Below are 12,290 nucleotides of genomic sequence, written 5' to 3'. Positions count from 1 at the left end.
AATTGTAAATGCACTAGGTAACCTGAATTTCAATAAGCTAACATCAAATTTAGCTTCTTGAATGCACAAATATTAATTAGAGAATTAAAATACTGGTGCGTTTTATGTCAATGAGCTGAAAAGTCAATATAAGCAAAAAGTCTATCAAAAAATTATATCCCTTTCAACATTAAATTCACCAAACTTGTTTACATCTAGCTCTGGAATAACTGGAATATTCTTATTTGCCTAATTGGGACAATTTTAATGAAAAAGGCGGGTTGTTTTTTTTAAATGATTTTGATTTAAGTTCATAAAGTCTGTTTAAAACTTTAAAAAGAACACATTTAAACACATAAAGTCTTTAAAAAATGCTTGAAAAGTTTTTCAAAGAACTTTAGGTTAAAGGCAGATTTTAAATAAAGTTTTACAGATAATTTTTTTGAATTTTTATTTTAAATCATCAAGCTAAATAAGTTTAACTTATTACTTTCTTTGGCTCAAAGAATCAAGTAAGAAAGTATAAACAAAAATAATACTAAAGACAAAAGGTTTTGAAAACCTTGTTAACATCACTGCATTTATTTTCAATGGATTATAAGCAATTTTAATTTCAACCAACTAGTTTGTATTTTCAACGTTTTTAAATATTTTGCTCTAATTAAGATTGTAACTTTTTGGTGTTCCCTGTTTCCCGCAACTCCCTGTGTAAAAATAAATGAAGTTTGATTTGCAAGTAACTAAGAACCATTTGACCTTTAGAAAAAGGTCACCTTTCCTTTTGCTGGACCTCATAGTTTTTGCCCATTATTTCGCTGGATCCAGTGAAAAAATTTGGTGAAAAAAATTTACTGACATATGGCCATTTTAAATAATTGAACCTGACATTTTGAAAAAGATGTAAGTATAAAAAACCTCTGAATGATTCATGTTTTTTTATTTTTCTACCTCTAAGTTTAGTTTCTTTTGCACCATATACATTTTTTTAATAAAAAAATCATTTTTTTGGACTTTCCTTTTTGAATGACAGGTTCAATTGTCTGATTCACAAACAATTAATAAACGGCGTTAAGAAAAAAGTAAATGAGTTATTTCATTAGTGCCACAGAAAAAAAAAATTTATTTTAAACTTTTAAAACTTATATAAGATGTAATAAAAAAGATATTATCATATTAAAATTTTCTTTTTTTATAAATAAAATATATATTTTTGAGTTGATTTTACCAATACAGTACTATTACATTTACTAAATAACCTAGACAAGGAAATATAAGAGTCCCAAAAGGACTCCAGCTTTATATTTCTATTTTTAGTTGGTCTCTATACATGTTGGTTGACTTGCGATCTGCTATAAGAAAAAACATTAATGATATTGAAAATGTCTTCATGTGATGTTAGTTGAGTTTTGAAGTCAGAGTGCCATAAAACCTCTTTTGCTAGTAGTAAAGAAATTTTTTTTATTACGTGACACAGACACTAATAATCATCAAACAATTAAATGGAGATCTGAGTTGCATGCTTGCAAAGAATTATTCAGCATATGAATCACTATTTTCATTACTTTGAAAAATGATTTGAAAAAAAAAGACAATTGTTGTGATGTTTTTTTAAAAAAAAGTAAAAGTAAGTTAATTGTACATATATATAAGTACTAGATGCAAAAATGTCCAATATCTTAAACATGCATTTTTATTTTTAGGCAGGTTTATGATATCTTGAATGTTGGAATTAAATATTCAAGAGTTATTAGGTGTAAGAGTTTTCTATGAGTGTAAGTTATGTAATAGCAAAAACAGATGTACTAGTAAAATACACAAGTGAAAATGAAGCAGGCAAAAATTGGCAAAAGAAGATGAGCCAGCTATTCACATTAATTTAATCCTGGAGAGCTTAGGAGAACCTTCAATTAATTTGCATAGTGTTGCATCGCATCAATGCATTAGCTTTGCCGAAAAAAAATCAATAAAAAAGATTAGCCAAAATTTAGCAGACTATTATGAAATAAGTAACTCGCATATTATAGATGACAACACAGTCTTATTAAAAAACAGAGCAAAATAAAGCCTCTGATCTGGATACATTGACACTATTAATGAAAGAAAAGATGTGTTCAAGAATGCGAAAATAAATTACAAATTCTCACATTAACTCTTGAATCTTGGTCAAGAGAGTATGCTTCTAACTACTTTGAAGTAAGTTTAAATGTTATTTGGAAAGTTAGTCAACTTAAATGTGACAGTGGTATACTTTCACTCTCATCAAACAAAATTAGAAAACAAATTGAACCAAATCTAATCAAGGTTTTTATAAAGACAACAAATACTATGACAAAGACAACAAATACAATGACAAATACTACGACAAAGATGACAAATACAATGCCAGGTAAAAAAGACTACATTAATGTAAGTGACCAGGGTTACGGCCCTGGCCCCAGTCCAGGCTAAAAATATGACTTTTTACAAACCCGGCCCTGGTAAAACTATAAGATTTAGCAGGGGTCAACAGCTGGGGCTAGGAAAAAATTTATAATACTTTATTTATTATAAATTTATGTATACATTTACTATTTATTATATACTGGCATATATTTATAATTTTTTTATAAAAAGGTTGCAAGCAACCACTATCAAGTTATGAGGTACTAGAAAACAAAGGTAAGAGTAAAAAGAAGGTAAACGGTTAACTGAAGACTTAAAAAGTTGTAGGTTGTATGAGTCAGGTAAACATGAAGATGGGTGAAAGTTTTGAGAGTTTGTTGATGTACAAGAAAAAAAACTAAATAAATAAAACTTTATAGCATGGAGGAACAGATACAGTACAACAAAGGACAGATACAGTTAGCTGAATGACTTTGAGAGATGGAGTTTTGGTTGATCGAACTAAATATAATAGCTTACTTGAGCAGCAATCATGTTAGTATTTGTATCAAAAGGAAAGAGATGCAATCTTAAAATGATGAGATAATAGCTCAAGCTAAGCAGGTATAGCTCTTGCTTTGCTACCTTTCTTCGAAAAAAAGAGAATGCAAATAACCCCCAGTCTTTACTCACCCCGCAGAATGCGAAGTGAGTAGAAACAATGTAAGTTATCAATGTAAGCATTGATTGTTTCTTGACTGCTTAATATTTTGGCACATTTTGACAACCAACATGTCTTTGTGTTGTTTTAAAAAAACCATATGCAAAACCACGACTAGGCAAGTTTTCATTAATTTTTCTACTTCGGAACTTAATACAGTTTGTTTTTTTTTACCTTGTTTTTCATATTCGAGTCTCTTTTTTATTGTCTATATAATATGCGATGATGTATAACGTTTTTTTCCGCGGTTTTTTGTAAGCTGTCATATATGACATTCTTAATAGCTTTAAGACTGTGTTTTTTATATCCTGTCCCAACAACAGGTTTGTACGCTCGTGGCGTATTTACAGTAATCATGGTCAATGTCAAATAAGCTATTACCATAAACCAAAACTCATTGTTATTTGGCTTTTTATTCAACAAGTTGCATCTTTTTATAGTACCTGCCCCTTCATGCTATAAAAACTTTTATTAATCCAGTTTTTTTCCTTGCACATCAAAAAAACCCTATAACTCTAACCTATTTATAACTCTAACCTATTTTCCTATTTTATACAATCTACAACTATATAAGTCTTCAGTTAACCGTTTCCTAGTATTTTAACTTCTTTTTAATCTCTATTTAAAGTAACTCATAACTTAATAGTGGTTGCTTGCAATCTTGTTGGAAGTAAATAAAAGTTTAAAAATATATAAATATATGCCAGTATTTAATAAATAGTAAATGTAAAATAAATAGTAAGCATAAAATTATAATATATAAAGTATTATAAAATTTTTTTCTAGCCCCTGCTATCAACCCCTGCTAAATCCTATAAATTTGCCGGGGCCGGGGTCGGAGCCGGATTTGCAAAAAGTCTTATTTTCAGCCGGGGGCGGGGCCGGGGCCCCGGTGACTTACTAATCACATTTTTATTTTAATTTTGCTTTACTGTAATTTTTTAGTTCATTCGACTGAAACAGGTTTGTAGCAATATACCAGCACCAATTATAAATAAGGCTTTAGTTGAGACAATGTCAAGAATGTTTAGGCTCAAATTAACGTCAGGTCAGGTTATCCTGCTACTGGTAACATGTAACCCAGTACAACCTGCTTCATGTCTTGCTGCCTTGTAGGATACGTTGCCAACTTTGACTTAAAACATCCCCTGCTTTGGGGGTCTTGGTAGAGTAAAGGCTAGAGATGGTGTCTCCATAAAAATACTCATCTTGGGCAGACGTTAAATGTATCCGGCTACTGTCTTGTAGAATACATTCTAGCCAAAGACTGATGGGGTAAACAGATTCTATTTGTTGACCAGCCTTGCACCCCTTCTTCATCTATTAGGCTGGCACAGATGTATCTATAACACATTGTTTTCATTTTAGGATGTTGAATGCTGGATCTTCTTGACTCAATGCATGGGTTTTGCTTGTGTCTCTATTTTTATGACTAGGCAACTCATTTTATTATCTCCTTATGAGAGTACAGCTTTAAAACTCAGTTTTATGGTTCTGAGGCCGGCTGGTAGTCAGGTTTACTAAACTCTATGGTAGCTCTCAGAGAGGCTGATTCCATCAACAGCTGTAAAATATCAGAGTACTAACAGTGCCATGTTGCGCATGGATGGTATCTCTGTTCATACTTTTGTTGTGCATTGTCGAGGCCTTATTTGGAGCCCTTTGTTACGACCTAGGGTTTATTAATAGTAATAAGGCAACTGCTTGCTCAGTACACTATTAAATAATATACTAAGTTCTATCTATGCTTTGAGTCAAGTTCTTTATTAAATTTAAAAATGAAAAAAATACCAAAAGCTAAAAAACACAAAAAACCATCGTCATCACTGAGTTCTTTAAACCTATATTTTACTAATATTCGTGGTCTTCGAAGTAACACTTCTGTTGAGTTTTATCTCTTGCAAAGTTTACCAGACCTACTTGCTCTTTGTGAGACTAATTTGAGGTTGGCTGTCTCATCCTGTGATCTTAGTGTTGATGGTTATCTTCCTTTAATTTTAAAAGACTTCAATAGTCACATGCTTGGCCTGGGCATATACATTCGTAAAAATTCACCCATTTGTCTGGAAACTAGGTTGTTTGTATGTAACTTTGTTTAGCACTACTTCACTCTATCACTTTTCTCTTTGTTCTATATCGCTCTAGTTCATCTTAAGACTGCGCTCTTTTTGATGTTATTTTTGATTAAATTGACCAAAAATTGCTGGTGGCTTTAATGCTCATCACACTGAATGGCTTTGTTCTAGTGTCAGAGAATCTGCAGGCGTTAGAGTCACAACTTTTGCATTTCTCAATCTCTAACTCAAATAGTCAACTTTCCAACTTGCTTTCCAGTCAACCTGAAACATTTACCTTCGCTACTCGACTTATGTCTTGTTTCTGATCCTAGTCAGTGCTCAGTTTCTCCACATTTACTCTTAGGTGCTTCTGATCACGGTTTGATCTTTTTAAAACTATTATCTCATTCTTATTCATCATGAGAATCTCTCTATAACCGTACCTCTTACAACTACCTGAAAGCTGACTGGGACACTTTCCGTGATTTTCTTTGTGATGGCCCTTGGGTAGAAATCTTACGTCTACCTGCTGACAAATGTACTACTTACATAACCTATTAGATTCAGGCTTGCATGGAATTTTTTATTCTCTCTGGATTCCAAGTCAAACCTCACTCTTTCCCTTGGTTTTCCTTGCATTGTGCTGCTGCAATTTCCAATCAAAACTATTTCTTCCATATCTATAAGCAAAATAATTCTCGTAAAAACTGTTTGCTATTGCTAGAAACCATTGTAAAAAGGTTTTGTATTACGCCGAAGCCCACTTCTCAGGTCATGAAATCTCGTATTTTATCTAAAATATTAAGCACTTGTAACTTCTGGAGAACCTTTGACAGTATTAGTAATAAGAGCAAATCTGTTATTCCAACTCTGTTGTACGGTTCAGATTTTGTCACCTCACCTAAAGACAAAGCTGAATTGTTTGCTAAGAACTTTTCATCAATATCATTTCTTGATTCCACTAGTTGCGTTTTACCTGATATTGCTGACAAACAGGTTGATCCATTGCTTGGTATTTGTATTACTCCAGCTCTCCGTTAGTTTTCTTCTTACGGTGTATTAGATAATATCTTTAAGATTATTGAATCCTTTCTTTCCAATCGTAATATAAAAGTTGTACCTCGACGGGTTAAATAAAAGTTGTCCTTCAGTGGTTCCTCAAGGTTCTATCCTTCCCCCTACACTCTTTTTAATTTACATTAACGATCTTCCAGATTTTCTCACATCTAAGGTGGCATTATCTGCTGATGATACTCCCATTTATTTTTACCATGATAAGAAGCCAACACTCTCTGATAGCTTGGAGGGGGTTTATGAACTTTAAAAAAGATCTTACTTTTGCTACAGCATGGGGCTCACAGTGGCTAATGAACTTTAATTCAGATAAAATCCAATTTTTTTCAGCCAATCGTTTCTGCAATAATTTAGATCTTCCTATATTTATGAATGGTGATGTACTCGACAAGTCATCTGCTCTTTATCTTCTAGGATAAACTCTCACTTTCAATCTTCCTTGGAAACCATAAATCAAATCTAGCATCTGCTAAGGTTGTATCTCTTTATCGTGCTTGACACTTTCATACTTCGGATTCTATTCCTAATCTCTATAAATCTCAAATCCGGCGTTGAATGGAATACTGTTGCCATATCTGCGGCGGATCTTCTAATGATGTCCTTTCTCTTTTAGACAAGGTGCAAAAACGCATTGTAAACTTAGTTGGGTCTTCTCTTGCACCCAACCTCCAATCTTTATCACATCGTCGTGATGTTGCTTCTCTTTTTCTTTTCTACAAATACTACAACGGGCACTGCTCTAAAGAGCTAGCGTCTCTTGTGCCCTCTACTAAAGTTCATTTATCAGTGTGTAACACGTCATTCAATTAAGGTTATCCTTTTTCTGTAACTATTTCTAGGTGTTTCAAAAACTCTTATTTGTCTAATTCTTTTGAGATATAAAAAAAAGCATTTCGTAATTCTCATTAACATAAAATATGTAATTTAAATAAATGTTGTATTCTTTTAAATTTGCGATTCGTTTATAATGCTATTATGATTTAAATAATAAATTTGTCTGTTTAGTAAAATTTATTAAACTTTGCAATTAAAACATCGATTTTATTTGCAAAACTTATTAAACTTTACTATAAAAATTAAGTTATAAATATTTTTCCTATTTAAGAACTATATTTCATCCAAATGTAACGGTTTGACAGTTTCAAACCATTTATTTTCAAACCTGTATTTCATATTTACTAAGGCAATAAGAAACAATGGGTTAAAAACAAATGGTTTGATACTGTCAAACCGTTACATTTGGGCGGGAAAAGTTCCTAAAATAAACGCATCCAATACACGTCCAAAAACCGTTTTATGAAGGTTTATTAAAATCGCCCCATCGCCATTTCCTTAACACTGAAAAATCATCTAAAATAAACGTCTAAAAAACGCCTTCTGAACGTTTTTTTAAACCGTCCCATAACCTTTTTCTGAGACTGAGAAAGCAACAAAAATAAACGTTTTTAATAGACGTTTAAAAAACGTTTTCCTAACATTACCGCGCCCACTGGGAGGCTTTTTATTATAAATGATATCCAATCGTAGATTTTGTTTTAAAAAAAAACTGAAAAAAAACGCATAAAGAACGGTTTTGCATTTTTAATCATTTAAATCTTGTTAAAATCTATTTTAAATAGCACTTTTAATGTTGTTGTGGAAAGTTATGGAACATTCTATGACGATTAGTGATTTAAGTTTAATTTTTTTTTTGTTAGTTATCATTATTGTTATGTTTAAGCGGTTTTTTAATGTACATTTTTTGTATATTGTTTTATGGTATTTACTTTATGTGAACATATGTAAAGTGATGATTTATGGAAAAGAAAATTTATTACTAGTATTTATGTATGCAAAAAGTTTTTATTTATGTAAAAAGAAGAGTATAGTTTAGTAAAAAGAAATTAGTTTGTTTACGAGAAAAAAGGATTTTTATTTTTCGTTGTGTTGAAAGCGAGACAACTACATCATCTAGTACTTTTCGTTTCAATGTCGTCTAAATAATTTTTCTTAATGTCATTTTCATCTAGAAAATTGTGCTTTAAATGGGACAAATATTTTTTGTTCATTTAAATAACGCCCCAAAAAATAAAAAACTGTAAAATATTTGTGAAAAATAGTCATTTCATACACCCAATAATTATTTTTTTTTTAATAACAGAGAGCATTACACAATGAAATTCTCCAGGTCCCAAAAAAACTATAGTCTTATGATGAAAATGCTTTTCAGCTAAGATACTAAGGTGACCAGAATGAGCAGGAGTCAGGGAAAAGACAAAGATTTTAATTAACCTGAGGATGCCAAAAGGGCTCTTGATGTACTGATGTATGATGGATGTCATCACCTAGATATATGCTAATATTATAATATATAAGGTAATAAAATATAAACTACAATTTTTTTTATTATCAATTGCGACAAAATAGGCAATAGCAAAAATACAATAAAAAAGTTATTAAATTATTTAACAAAAGGTTAACGACTATTAAAATGGTAACTTTCATAAGAAAAGTGATACTTTATGATGGTTTAACTGTTTTTTCATGTCTAGATTTTTCCATTCAATCAACAAACTTTCCTTAATCATAAGCTCAAATTTATTGGAGGTAGAACTCAATAACGAGAAACAGTTATTATTATAATTATTAAAACAACTGTTGTTAGCATATGTGTTTGTATATGTGTGTTGTATAGTTTTTGTCTTTCCTGTAGTTTTTAATCATTCGTGTTTTAAGGTGGCGAGAAGTTTCGCCTATATAACAGGAATTACATCCTAAGCATACAAAGTTATAAACCACGGATGGTTTGAATTCTACAGAAAGAGGATCCTTTGGTTAAATCATATTAGAAATTTTAGAGGAGGTAAAAATTAAATTAAAGTTTATAGGTTTACAATGTTTTTTAATGATAGAGTTTAAACTCACTTTCGTTTGATCAGATATATTACTAACATAAGGAAGTATAAAGTAATTTTTCATGATTTCTTGGTTTTCATTTGCGTTGATTAGTAGAAATAGTTTTTTTTGTTAGATTAAAGTTATAATTTTTATTTACAGTGGAGAAAATAGAATTAGCCTCACCATGTACTGATCCAATATTTTGTAAATCTGTAAGCAAGTTTGTGCGGTGCATCTTTTGTATCCACGCACACATAAGTATTGTTACAAACAACAACTTTTTAGATCATAATATAGCATAACTAAATTGAGGTACATTTGATAAAACCATAAAATGTATAATACTTGATATTTGCGGTAGCAAATATAATTTTTTTTTTTTTGTTACTTCACCTCCCCAAGGCCCAGAAGGCCACTACAGATAAGGAGGCTACTTAATTGTGGTTATAACCCTCTCTCAACTCTTTAACTCCGAAACACGAACCTTGACGAACAAGGCCGCTGCGCGGAGAAACAAGTTGAGCGCGGTACTACCAGGGACGTAGTGAGGATCGAACTCGGAACCTCTCGCTTATGAAGCGAGCGCTCTACCACTACACCACTACCGCATATTAGCCTAATCAATGATTATTTTCAGTTTACTTACATATTTTTATTCGGTGAAACGCATTTGCGACTTTATTATTAATATCTGTAAGTTAAACAAAGACTGTGAAATCAGTGCTCAAATAGTTTTTAACATTTGGTTTTTGATACCTTAATTTGAAATGGGATGTGGTAAGCGTTTAACGAATGAAGAATTAGCAGTAATCAAAGCATATAAAGATACAGGCTCATCTAATCGGAAAATTGCAAAGAAAATTTAAAGATCTCCAAAAATGGTTAATAATTACTTCAAGATTGGCATTAGTTATGGAGCTTATAAGGAATGTGGTGGCAAACGTAAAATTGATAATCGTACTAAACGAGTTATTGTACGTCGTGCTTCTGCTCAGCACATGACTGCATCTCAATTTCGTGCTGGTTTACAATTATCTGTATCTGTTCAACGTGTGAGACAAATCTTATATGAAGATCCAAACACAGTTTGAAAAAAACGTAAACCAAAACCAAAACTTACTGCGCGTCATAAAGAAGTTAAATTACAATTTGCAAAAGAACACGTCTTTGCAGGAAGAGTGGCATCAAGTTCACCATAGTGATGAAAAAAAGTTCAATCCTGATGGTCCTAATGGCTATCAATATTACTGGCACGATCTTCAAAAAGAGAAACGAACTCGGATTCTTTGCCGACTAGGGTTTAGTGTTTGAGGGTGTCACCCCCACGCATCCCTCCCCCTTCATTTCCAGTCCTGCTTTTTTATATAAAAAAACCTTAAAAGCGAAAAGAAAAAAGGCTAAAAAACACAAACTAGTATGTTAAAATGAATATTGCCTATAATCGATTGAAAATTAAATTATTTCAAATAGCTGAACATAAAAATCTCTAAAATCGGTTGAAAAATAAATCGGTCAAAAACGAGAATGTCATAAATTGGTCGAAATTTAAAAAAATATTAATCGGTTGAAAATAAATTAAGCCTCAGTAGGATATCGGAGAATAACTTTCACTTTTTAGTAGATGCTTAATTTTGTAGATCAATTTAGTAGGTTGAAGTTTTTGTAGATCGAATAAGTGACACGGAGAAATAGAGACGTAATTTAAAACGGAAAATCTTAAACAAATATTAAACTGTTCTTAACAAGTAGTATGTAATGTCCTTTTTTTTTTGCTTATTTTTGTTTTATTTATTTTTATTTAGGTATAAAACATTAATTACGTAATATTTCTAATAAAATTGATTTTCGATAAATAAAAAAAAAACAATATTCTTTTGATTTAAAAACTTTAAAAATAATTGACACGTAAGGCTGGCGTGAAGGGTGTATGATATATGTGACCCACTCCCATTCAATAAATGTTTGCACTATTAGTCGGCAAATTTGGACCTTTTTGTAGCCTCAGTCGGCCAATTGGAACCCTTTTTATAAATAATCCTTTAAAAATAGTCCGAAAATTGAAAAATTTCAAGCAAGTCTTTTTGTCGTAAGACACCACCCCACTTAACACCTACTTGCGCCAACCTTGTTAACACGGTTGCATAAAGAGTAAAAACGAACAAATTAATCACAATTCAAAATATGGTTTACTTATATTCAACAGGGATGGTAGGGTGCTTCAGCCCATTTACTTTTTTTTTTAACTTTTTTTTAACTCTTTAGCGTGTAACCCTTTTAAGTCTTTTACGTGAAAACAAAAAACTAAAATTTAAATAAAAGGCAGTAGTAAACACGCTAAAAATATTTTACATGGTGCCATCATGTGTGTATTTTACATGGTGCCATCATATTATGGAAAAACATCAATACATGGTCGCATATTACAAAGATTTCATTAAGTTATCTGACACTTTAGAAACTTACAAAATTACACAATGCTGAACGCCGGAGATTTAAAAAAAAATATTTTTATAGTTTATAATTGTGATCAAATTTGCTTTCTAATATCTAAAAAAAAATGTTGTTTTTCAGTAATCTTGATTGGTTTAACTCTACAATTTCACCTCTCGTCAAATTAAATAACTTTTAATACTAGTTAGTCTTAATAACTCACTTAAAAATAATAGAGACAACCTTTGAAATTATTAGAGACCATTTTCAACTGTAGTTATTCTTTTTTTAATGTTTTTATAAAAAAAATCATCAGGTTTTCATTTCAAATAAACGGAAAATACAGCTGATAACTTATAATGCAGTTTTCATTGAGACTTATGTAATTAATAACATATGTGAATAATAAATATAATGTACATACCGATACCGATTAATATAACCAAATAAACTGTGTATCTTTTAGACATTTTATACTCTTGTCCAACTTCTACTCTTTAAAAAAAAATTATCTATGCATTATATATATATATATATATATATATATATATATATATATATATATATATATATATATATATATATATATATATATATATATATATATATATATATATATATATATATATATATATATATTAGTATATCATCATTATAATTATTATTATATACTAGCTGTCATTTTTACTTCAATATTTTAAAATTTTTCCAATCTTTCCGTATACAGAAGAAAAATAGAATTAGCCTCCACCATGTTTTAACCCAATACTTTGTAAATCTGTTAGCAAATT

At 30.7% G+C, this 12,290-nt stretch overlaps 1 protein-coding gene across 4 annotated transcripts in view; it reads right to left on the bottom strand.

Annotated features, from left to right (window-relative positions):
* Nucleotides 1–12,290, bottom strand: part of LOC124806626 (receptor-type tyrosine-protein phosphatase S) — a 94,092-nt gene that overhangs the window by 65,041 nt on the left and 16,761 nt on the right. For 3 of the 4 annotated variants that reach the window (XR_010639607.1, XM_065801289.1, XM_065801290.1), the window contains one exon: nt 11,924–11,994. Coding sequence is in view for 3 of the 4 variants with exons in the window: in XM_065801289.1 (XP_065657361.1) it covers nt 11,924–11,969 (46 nt within the window). In the remaining variant the exon portion in view is untranslated. The remainder of the gene's footprint in view (nt 1–11,923; nt 11,995–12,290) is intronic. The other variant, XM_065801291.1, reaches the window with a different exon arrangement.

Source organism: Hydra vulgaris, chromosome 07 (assembly GCF_038396675.1).
Source record: "Hydra vulgaris chromosome 07, alternate assembly HydraT2T_AEP".
NCBI classification, from domain to species: Eukaryota; Metazoa; Cnidaria; class Hydrozoa; order Anthoathecata; family Hydridae; genus Hydra; species Hydra vulgaris.
This window is presented reverse-complemented; position numbering and strand designations above follow the sequence as displayed.